The sequence below is a fragment of the Eschscholzia californica genome, unplaced genomic scaffold (assembly GCF_041429995.1).
Source record: "Eschscholzia californica isolate CP2 unplaced genomic scaffold, dmEscCali1.0.p SCAF_5, whole genome shotgun sequence".
In the NCBI taxonomy this organism is placed as follows: Eukaryota; Viridiplantae; Streptophyta; class Magnoliopsida; order Ranunculales; family Papaveraceae; genus Eschscholzia; species Eschscholzia californica.
This window is the reverse complement of record NW_028238472.1, coordinates 27,026,624-27,037,654: the sequence shown is the minus strand read 5'-3', so window position 1 is coordinate 27,037,654 and position 11,031 is coordinate 27,026,624. Positions and strand designations below refer to the sequence as shown.

At 39.1% G+C, this 11,031-nt stretch overlaps 1 protein-coding gene across 9 annotated transcripts; it reads right to left on the bottom strand.

Moving 5' to 3' along the window:
* Window positions 1–6,960, bottom strand: LOC147538046 (phototropic-responsive NPH3 family protein NPY4-like). Of its 9 annotated transcripts, none has more exons than XM_086639720.1 (6): window positions 6,635–6,960; window positions 5,994–6,382; window positions 5,583–5,769; window positions 3,242–3,311; window positions 1,268–2,443; window positions 1–869 (listed from the first exon to the last, which is right to left on the bottom strand). In XM_086639720.1, exons 3-6 carry the CDS (start codon window positions 5,642–5,644, stop codon window positions 285–287), a joined length of 1,893 nt encoding a protein of 630 aa, XP_086495846.1. In that variant the 5' UTR covers window positions 5,645–5,769; window positions 5,994–6,382; window positions 6,635–6,960; the 3' UTR covers window positions 1–284. The 9 variants fall into 9 exon arrangements, with proteins under 9 accessions (XP_086495846.1, XP_086495849.1, XP_086495852.1 ...); XM_086639723.1 differs by having other exon boundaries at window positions 5,583–5,758; window positions 6,635–6,774; XM_086639726.1 differs by lacking the exon at window positions 6,635–6,960 and adding an exon at window positions 6,520–6,624 and having other exon boundaries at window positions 5,583–5,758.
* Window positions 6,961–11,031: the final 4,071 nt, after the last annotated feature.

Here is an 11,031-nt window from a genome sequence, read left to right as displayed (position 1 = left end):
AAAAAAAAAAAATTAGAGTTCTCCATTTCCTTATGGTACAACAAAACTAGGTCATCCTTCACAACCCAATGTAACAAAAATAAACACTTCACATATTTTTCTTCTACTAAGAGAACAAGAAGAAATTACCAACAATCAAATTCATAACTCTTCAGCCTTGCATTTTTTTCTGCTCAACTCCCTACAGATGCGCTAACATTTCATCCTAGTCTAACTTCCTAATGTCAAGAACATATATATATAGAGAGAAAGAGAGTCTTACTGACCCTTTGATACACTCCCGACTAAGGGACTGCATGTCTTCTGATTCTGGAAGGTGTTGACCTGGTGTCCTCTGGGTTAGCAGTACCGGCAGGGCTTTCGGATGTATCGGAGCTACTGCTCTCATCACGAGGCACTTTGCTGGAAAAAAGCTTCGTCAATAACTTCTTCGACTTGAGTATACCTTTCACTTTACTCGTAGCTGCTCTTTCAACACTACTTTTGTCATCGTCCTCGTTTCTCTCGCTACTTCTACCCCCTAATCTTAAGGAAGCTACCTCACCTCTAAGGGCCTTCAGCTCCTCCATTGTTGGGACAGAATCCAAATCCTCATCTGTGTTGGTATTTGTAGACCTTGAGCTACCATGGGAACCCCCATTCTCTCGCGGAAGTAATGCCCTGAAATTAGCAGGGAGATCAGGGGGTGGTGCAGTACTGGCCGAAGGTGTTGCTACCCTGACCTGCTCAAAGAAGAGGACCTGCACCACCACTCTCAAGGGCAGACGCTCATTCTGCACGGCATGTGCACAAGCATCAACTGATAATTTCTTGCAGTCCATTAACCTGCAGATTCTTTTCCTCTCGCTTTTGCTCATTCCTGGATGCTCCTAACAGAACAAAACAGACCGCTCAAATTATCAGAGGAAACTACTACATAGGCAACTTAAAGTGGTGTTTATTTTTTATTGTCAGAGTTTGAATTGTCTGAATGTCACTTATTCTGGTCAGGAGTAAAACAGTGATTTAGGTTATTTTGGAGAATTGGGGTCTTAATTCATACTTACTTTAAGTCTGACTCGAATGGACCTAAAATCAGTCCAAGTTAGCAACTCAAACGAGTCTGTAGAAAACAAATATTCTGAAATCTACTCGGGCTAGATTTCAAATCTGAATTTGGATAAAATGACAGCACCACCATGGATTTCGACAGGTTGATCTCATCGGAGAGGAATTTTAGAATATGAATAATATGTCAAGAAAGAAATCTCAAAGTTCACAAAACTACCTTGAGGAACATGTCAATAGCACGATAGATCCCATCGTGGGATGACCTTGGGAAGCTCGAAATCATCTCAGCAAGGTTGACAAACTTTGACAAAGTAAGATTAGGATCTCTAGCTATTTCAGTAAGGTAACCATCGACCAGTTTCACAACCATAACCTTGGAATTATCTGATATTAACACTGAGCTTCTAATCTCCTGGATTTCTTCATTCGTCTGTCGATCTGTATTCAAACTCTGTTCCTGCAATAGGAACTCCCGCACCATGCTTTGCACTACATCGACATCATATATTGTAGTCTCCCCTACAGAGGATGGAATAAGGAGATCAGTAACAGAAGCTTCGTCCAGTTTCAGGCCTATTCTTTTAATAATCTCTCTTTTCGTTCTCTCTCCACTATCAAGTTGGGCCGCTACTTTTAATAGCTTGAGCAGAAAACTACACGAAACACAGTCTTTCTCTGTGGGCAATAGTGACACAATGGTTTCCACCAAAGACCGGTTAACTATTGTATCACCACCATGGATCAGACCCGCACTGAAACCCGGTAGCCTTCTAAATGCATATGCTTTTAGGGCTTCTCCTATTATGTCACTTTGTGTTCTTCCCTTTGTTTTAATGGTCTCTATAACTCGCTTGTAGAAATCAACCTCTAGCTCACATAAATCCTCCACCCACCAATCATTTGGCACTGATAGCGGTTTTCTAACACCGTTCCAGTCTGGGTCAGAACCGTTTTCTGAAGAGAGCTTTTTCCGGTTATATGTATAGGACCAGTCAACCTTAGAAGTGTCAATGGAAGCTTTGGAAGCTATGGAGTCAACAGAACGGGTGACCACCTTCAGTTCCTCACTCCATGGAGATAGAGATTTAGTTGACTGAAGCACAATGATAGAATCCTTCCAACTGCAAAAGATGCTTGAATTAAGGAAGACTTCAATCTTGTAAATGAGGTTTCCTTTCTCGACAGTTTCATGCATTTCTAGGTATTCTGCTGCACAGCGGGCACCAACCACATTATAAGCATTAAGGGTAACTGTCATTCCATAACAAAATTTGACGCATATCTCAAAAGTAGCAGGTCCTCCAGGTATGTCAAGCATGTGAATATCATTATCAGTTTCCTCGGAGTTCACTACCAACTTTTGCAAATAGGCACTCTTTGACAAAAGGGGAAACTACAAAACAAATATATTAGGAGTATGTTAGTATATAAAAGATATTAATTCCTAGTTGGCGAATAAAATTTGTCATATTAAGCAGTTTATGGGTTAGAACTCAATAAACCTTCTTTTCTAGTTTTTCTCTTTTTTTACAAGTGTTCAGTAAAAACCGCGAATGTGAATAATGATTCATTGTAACACTATTGTGAGAATAGTCCCACATGGGAGAAGGGCTATCTAGCAACCAAGAATATAAAGTATAGGTCCTCTCCACTCATTGCCAATTGGTTTTGAGTTGGATGGCCACAAACTTAACATGGTATCGGAGCTAGGCCCACACGTGTTAGGCTCAAAGAACGCCAGACGTGAGGGGCCGTGTGAGAATAGTCCCACATGGGAGAATGGGTAACTAGCAACCGAAAATATAAAGTATAGGTCCTCTCCACTCATTGCCAATTGGTTTTGACTTTTGAGTTGGATGGCCACAAACTTAACAACTATCTTATTAGTTGGCTTTATCAAGATAACACGTGCCATACAGTGTTGCAGGACCCAACTTTGATAGTTTAATGGAATAGCTTATCAAGTAATAAGATGTTCTAGATTATGCAGTTTGTAAGATAAGGGTACATATACTGAATAACGAATTTCTCAATCAAGGGTAGGGTTTTCGACTAGAAACTGCCTGGTGGTGAAAGTTTGCAGCAGTCTTGCTCGAACCATACAATCTATATTCCCTGACTTGTTCTTATCGCACACATTCTCTCTCTCTCTTTAGATATGTATACTTGAATGAGTTATATAGTAGTTTACCTTGTGCAGATAAAACTTGACATCTCCTACATTAACAATGATGTCAGCTTCCAACTCCGTTGCCACATATCTGCAGTGAGTAAATTTTCATTCTGTGCATCAGCTAAATAGATTAAATTTACCCCACAAAGAAATCCTTAATAAACTCATATCCACTATAATCTGTTAAGATACGTTATTTATTTGTCAACATTTGACAAATTCTTACAAGTTAGGAACTTCTTAATTAATGGATTTTGTTATGATGGTCTCTGCATGGTATTGTCAATTTCATTTGATTAAAAATCGAGAAAAGAACAAACAAGAGATTTGTAGCGCTTTCTTTGCAGGCTAAGCGAGAGAGAAGGATTGAATTACATGGTATGGCTAAATAATCCGATAGCTATTATATACCCATACAATTTTGAAGAGTTACTTAGAAATTCAGCTAAGACACTTCAGCTACAAAAAAGATAAGTGAGCTTTTGACTTGAGTCCAAGTTCAAACTGTAAAAATAGGCCCACATGGACAAATGATATTCTAGTAACCAAGAAGATAATATCCGGTCCTCTCCACCCATTGCCAAATGGTTTTGAGTTGGATGTCCACAAAACCTAACATTAACATTAAGAGGACACAACTTCACTAATTTTGGCCATCTATTTTAACTATCTAGTTTAGGTTTACTTGATAGAGTGTACTTTTCGGACCAAATTATTTTCAATGAAGTGATCAATTATCTTCCTTAACGAACCACGAGACGACCTTCATACAGCCTCACACAAACCTGGGGGTGGAAACCCATGCATGACTCAAAAGAGATAAAAAAGATTAGCTCAAAACATAATGAGAACTAGTAAAATAATAATGTCTTTTTTCGAAGAACAGAATATTATATATATCTACAAAGATAATGTCTTCATAACACAATATTATAAATATAACATGACAACTGTCGCATATGCCAAATTTTATGTACCAAACTACGTGAAACTGATGTGGGTTTTTTTAACATGACCAAGATTTGAGCGTGATAGTGGAGATGCTGTCACATCATAAACTCGTAGCTTATGTACTTGAATTGAGTATTATTAGCATCAATTGAAATTTATACTCTAGAACAACTGAACAAGGGTATGAATAACCTAATTTCCCCAACAGAGAAGGTGGAGAAGTCAGTAGAAGATTAGAAAGAGAGCAACTGTTTCTTAACAATAGAAGGAAGCCACAGTCTCAACTAGGTGACAAACAGAGAAAGTAAGTATAGATTCCTTTTAGCTCATTGACCATATCCTCCAAGGAAAACTAGCTAAGATCCTCCATACATTTCCCAAGAGAGAAAATCAAGCAATATTCACGTTGGTCCAACTTGCTTGAGATTCTAACACGTATACACCAAGATGACGTTTGAGCTTTCTAACATATAAAAAACAAGATAATGTTTCAGATTTCTAACATCTACAAACCAAGATAATGTTTGAGCTTTCTAACATATATAAACCAAGATAATGTCTGAGCTTTCTAACATATACAAACCAAGATACAAGAACAATTCTTGCAAGGAAATGTTTAAAAAGAATAAAGGATATCAATATCAATATATCTAAAAAGACTCATCATAATTGCAAATGTAAAGGTTTGTGTGTTATCTTCTTCGTCATTATTCGACACTCACCCTACACAAGAAACAATTACTATAATCTCATTTTGAGCAATACTTATCTATATGAATGTGCGTGCCAGTGTAAGATATGTGTGTATGTGTGTGTGTGTGTGCGTGTGCGTATCCGCGTGCGTGTGTGTGGGGTACTAAGTCGTACTTAAATGGATCCTAGATTACACATTTCCCACACAAAAAATAGATTTACCATAAAAATCAGTTCGAATATGATCCACCGAGCTAGAAAGTCAAAAGAGTATAAGTATATTGTGAGAAAAACAAGCAAGTTTTGAAAAATTAGGAGAACACTATGTGTGGGTTATAGGCTAACAATATTGACGGGTGAGAAAAACAGCCGAAACTAGAGGAAGGAACCATAAAACATAAATCGAACAACAAATTAACTCAACTCTCATCAAACAGTGCTAAATCAGCTAAAATGGAAGTATGGAACTACAGTCAAATGTGTTATTTCTCAGAGACCAGTACTGTTACAAAATCCACAACAAATGATGTATAAGGAGAACAAAAAACTACAAAAAAAAAACCCTAAAATAGGTGGAACTCTAAAAAATAATGAGAATTTCTGGACAAAACTTAACTGAAAACAATAAAATGAAGATGCAAGAGATTCAGAAACATAAATAGAAACTTTAACAGGCAAATTAAAACATAAGAGAAGAAAAGAAAGAAGATCTTACCTTATATTGTTACCATCTGTTTTAAAGGAATCAGGCTTTGATCCAAGTTTCATGAACTTCATCTTGGCAGATGAAATATCTCAACTTTCTCTCTCCTTCTCCGCTAGGATGACAAAATGATACTACCCATTACCCACTTTCTCAATCAATCCCCAAAACAACTAATACTACTCCAACTACAAATCTCCTTCAAAAAAGAACCCCAAAATAACCAAAAAAATAATATAGAAGCGTGATAGATGGATGGTTGGCCTTCTGAATGTAAACAATTATTTGGATTTTAGGCAAGGAAGAATGGATCAAAAGAATAATAAGTGAGCTAATGAAGATCGAATCTTCTGCACGAGCTAACACAGAGAGATAGAAAGAGAGAGTAGTAAAAATACTAACTAGGGGTGGTCGAAGAAGAACCTTTTTTAGGAGTTATCTTCAATGGCAAGAAACCCAAAGAAGAGAGTGGTTCCTTGTTCGGCGGCAGCGGCCACTGCTCTCGGGCGGTTTCGATTAGTACTGAGAACAATACCAAAAGAGCTTCTCCACTAAACAATACCCACAACCACAAACTGACACCACCGTCCTTTACCCATTTCTCTCTCTCTCTCTCTCTCTCTACTTTTTTTTTTGGGTTAAAAAATGAAGTACTACTTTCTTTATATTAAAGCAAGAGAATAAACAAGAGTACCCACCACCAAAATCTTAACTGATCCTTCACCGGTATTAAACTCTCTTAACCCTAGAATCCAACAGATACCCTTTTAGTTTATATATTTCTAAGAGTGGTTGACATTGAACACCTGCAACTGGAAAAATGACAACTCAGAATCAGTTAATGAAATACAAAAAAATGTGAAAATCAGAGAAAAAAAAACACAAGAAAACACACTGAATACTAGTCGTTATGTGATTTATTAGCTCGATAAAAACAGGCTAAACATGCCTTCCTGGAGATCTAAGTGGATAATCTAAAAACCCAAGAAACCCCATTAGTTAAAAGAATCTTAATATCAAATCTCCATTAATTACTTCATTATAGCTAACTAGTAAAAACCCACCTTATGCTGCGAAGCTCTTAAATTGAACCAAGTGGTTCCCACCAGCACTGACCTTTTTTTTTTTTTTTTTTTGTTGAACTCACCAGCACTGACCTTGACAATCAGTTCTTTTTTTCTTTTTTTTTTTGTTGAAGGAAAACAAAAAACACCTAAGCAACTAGATCATTATTAAGCTCTAGAACTGAGTTCCACGTGCGTTGACGAAGATTTCGCTTTCCCCATTTTGCTAGTTTATCCGTCATTTGATTGTGCTTTCTCGAGATGTAGGTGAATATAATTTCGTCGAAACATGGTCGAAGGCGGTTGATGATGTCCATGAGTTTCTCTGATTGCCAGTCTATCGTCGAGCCGTCTTGTTGGAGAAATCGGATAAGGTTTTGGTTGTCGCTTTCGATGTGCAAGTGAGACATCTTGAGATTTTCGGCCCACCTGACTGGCTGTAGAATAGCTTGACATTCACATTCTTCCGTTGTTTGGCCTCTGATAGTGTCTGCCCTTGCGATAATAAATTCTGCTTGATCATTCTGGAAGATACAACCAATCCCTGCCGGGTCTGATAGAGTTGAGAAGGAAGCATCCACATTGCACTTAATAAAAGGCTTTGTTGGAGGAGTTCAGCCCGCATCCAAAATAACATTCTTTTGTTTGCGCATAATACTAGTTACCGTTCCCTGAATTTTCATGATTACCTGCATAGGGGTTTGTTCTAGCATAGAGAAACATTTATCACATCTAGCTTTCCAAATGAACCAAAGGATTTTGGCCTGGAAAGCTGCTTGCTCAGGTTCTAAATTTTTCCATTCAAGAATCCACTCCTGAATGTTGGTGATAGTGTCCGTAATAATTCCAAAATGAAACCAAATAGTTCTAGTAAAACAGCAGTTAAGCAAGACATGGGTAATAGTTTCTTCATAGTCACATAAAACACAGTTTGTGATTGTTCCTATATATTTTCCGATTTTGCTTCGCACAGGAAGACAGTTGTTACAACATTTCCATAAGGATAGTTTTATCCTCGGGATCGTAGAGATATTCCATATAAAGTTCCATTCGGTAATATTATAATCATAGTTTTTGGTTCTCAGATGGTAATACATAGATTTAATGGTAAATTTACCTGATTTAGTTAAAACCCATTTCATAGAATAGTCTATATCACCCCGTAAATTGATACTACTGATTGCCCTGCATAATTCACTATTAAAATAGACAGTAAGAAGATTCATGTTCCAAGTATTGTTAGTAATAAGTTGAGCCACACTCTCGAGTGGGCAGTTGTTTTCATTAACTATAGGCGGGGTATGATAAGGAATCCAGTAGTCGTGCCAAATATTATTATTCGTACATTTGTTCACATCCCAGAAAACCAGGCTGTTAACCTGTTTGTAGCGTTTAGAAAGAGATTTCCAGAGCCAAGAGTGGTGGGATTTAGTCGGGGAAGGTTTATCCGCTTTGGGATAGTATTTAGCCTTTAGGATCTTGGCCCAAGGGGCATCCGGATTTTGAAGCACACGCCAAATCATTTTGCTAAGGAAAGCTTCGTTGTCAATGGAAGGTAGTCTAAGACCAAGACCACCAAGTTTCTGGGGACGACAGATGGCTGACCAGTTTATAGTGTGGATGGTGTGAGTTTTTCCCCACCAAAAGGACCTTTGAATGGTCTCAATGTGATTTATTATGCCTTTTGGAATGGCAAAACATTGCATTTGGTATCGGGAACGACCGCTACTATTGTGGAAAGAACAACAGAGCGGCCAGCTTGAGAGAGGAGGTTCGTATGCCACTTAGAAAGTTTGTTCTGGATGTGCTCAAGGATAGACGAGAAAGCTTGTTTCTTGTTTGCACCAATGAAAAGATGGGTGCCAAGGTATTTGTCCAGGGAAGACGATTGGTGCACTTTCAGGTTGCGAATGATCATACGCTTGAATTTAGGGTGGGTATTCTTGGAGAAGAAAATGGTGGATTTGCTATAGTTGATAATTTGACCGGAGGCAGCACTAAAGGATGTCAGAATCTGCTTGAGCTTGTCAATATTATCAAGGGAGTTTTGACCAAAGATGATACAGTCATCCGCAAAAAGGAGATGGTTGATGGCAAGATTCGAGTTGGGAATATGAAAATCAATGAAGTTGTGGGGACTATGATGAGAGTCCAGAAGTCTACTGAGGCCTTCCATAGCGAGAGTAAAAAGGAAGGGGGAAAGGGGATCACCCTGACGAAGTCCCCTAGAAACATTGAAAGAAGGGCCAGGACGACCATTGATCAGAACCGACATCGAAGAGGTAGAGATATAGGTGTGGATCAGCTTGATCCAATGGTCCGAATAGCCTAATTGGGTCATAATATTCTCTAAGAAGGACCATTCCACCCGGTCGAAAGCTTTGGACATATCAAGTTTCAGACCAAAATAACTTTTAGGTCCCTTTTTGGTTTTGAAGAAGTGGGACATCTCCTGGCTGATGATAATGTTGTCCGTGATTTGCCGCACTGGGACATAGGCAGCTTGATAAGGAGAAATGATGTCCCCAAGCGTACTCTTAAAACGATTAGCTAGGATTTTAGTGATGGTTTTATAAGTGGTGTTTAGGAGACTGATGGGTCTGTAGTTAGTGGTGGATTGGGGGGATTTAGTTTTAGGATGAGACAAATGTGGGTATGGTTGGAAGAGGGAGGAAGAATAGAATTAAGAAAGAAGTTGGTAACCATATTATTGATGTCATTTTTCACCATCTCCCAATTGGATTTATAAAAGAAAGGAGGGTAACCATCCGAACCAGGCGCCGCTTCAGATTTGAGTGAAAAAACCGCATGGCAAATCTCATCATCGTTAGCAGGCTGAATGAGACGGTTATTTTGGAATTCGGTGATCTGAGGGGAGAAAAGTTTGAGAAGATAATCCTCCACCACAAATCCCTTGGAGGAAGAGATGGTGATCAGATGGGTGGAAAAAATGTTTGCAATCTCTGCTTCGTCAGAGGTCCAAGAGTTGTCATCCTTCTTAATCGAAGAGATATGGTTTTTCCGGTTGCGCTGGATAGCTTTGGCGTGGAAGTATTTGGTGTTTTTGTCTCCCAGTTGAACGTTGTCAATTCTGGATTTTTCTTTCCAAAGGCTCTCTTGTTGATTATAGGCTTCCTCGAGTTGCTGATTAAGGGCACAAAAGGAATCGTGAGTCTGGACCGTTTGAAGAGCAGTGGTAAGAAGTTTAATCCTGGTATCCAGATGGCCAAAAACATTTTTTTCCAACGAGAGAGATTAATAGCTAGAAAGTTCAACTTATTATGGATAGGATTCTGGGAGGAGGGCCAATTAAGCTTGATGAAATCACTGCATTCAGGGTGAGACATCCGAGTACGAATAAATTTGAAAGGCTTGCGTCCGATCGGGGAACGGATCTTAGTGGTAAGAAGAATAGGAATATGATCCGATCCGACACCCGGCAGATGGTGGAGAGTAGAGGCAGGGTAGTCGTTAAGCCACTGATAATTGGATAAGGCTCTGTCCATCCTTTCATGAATCAAATTACCAGAGAATTGTCTATTGGACCAAGTAACGGGACTGCCACTGTAGCCTAGATCCTGAAGGCCCAAGGAGTGAATATGAGAGTTGATTTTCCTGGCATGGGCGGGTAAAGCGTCTTTACCACCCAGTTTGTCTTGGGGATGCAGAATAGTATTGAGGTCCCCAATAACAACCCAAGAAGTGGTCGGGTTCGGGATAAGGGTGGTGAGCCTATGCCAGGGGTCCATCCGTTGGGCATTATAAGGGCACCCATAGAAGCAAGAAAGAATGAATTGCGAAGTGTTACTAACTTGGGTGCCTCTAACGTGAATAATGTGGTTGTCCTCATAAATGATTTGGATGTCCAGAGAAGGGGTCCAGAAGATAGCCAGCCCACCCGCTTTATTGGTAGGCTCCACAGTGAAGTGAGAATAAGATTTGTGAAGATTAAGAAGTTTTTCCATATTAGTGTTAAGGCATTTGGTCTCGGAAAGAAAAATAACGTCCGGATTGTGTTCCCTAATCAAAGACCAAAGATGTTTCCTGTTGAGGAAGTTACCACACCCTCTCATGTTCTAAGACAGGATAGAAATATCGATCTTAGGGGGGGTGTCCATAAGAAAATAGGGGGATCTAAGGTCAAACCGAGGACAAGAGGACCAGACCACAAAGGGAAGGTAATCTGTACTTCTATCTCACACAACTCTTAAGAAGAAAATGGAAAATGATAAGTATAAGGAGTTATTTCCGCCTTTTCGGTTCACCCCCCTTGTTTATAAAGACATTTATTATATTGCCTGCAGTCCCCCTCCTTTTACAAGCAAGTGAGATGACCCTTTTCTGTTTTCATAGTATTAGCACTTATCTTCCAATTTTACCCCTATCATTGATTACAT

Bases quoted from the DNA above. Each gene is read 5' to 3' on its own strand.
- LOC147538046 (XM_086639720.1), bottom strand. From the start codon at position 5,644: ATGAAGTTCATGAAACTTGGATCAAAGCCTGATTCCTTTAAAACAGAT. The intron at 2,444-3,241 runs GTAAACTACTAT...TTTGTTTTGTAG, and splicing joins TCAAGTTTTATCTGCACAAG to TTTCCCCTTTTGTCAAAGAG. The intron at 870-1,267 runs GTAGTTTTGTGA...TTGTTCTGTTAG, and splicing joins CTATTGACATGTTCCTCAAG to GAGCATCCAGGAATGAGCAA.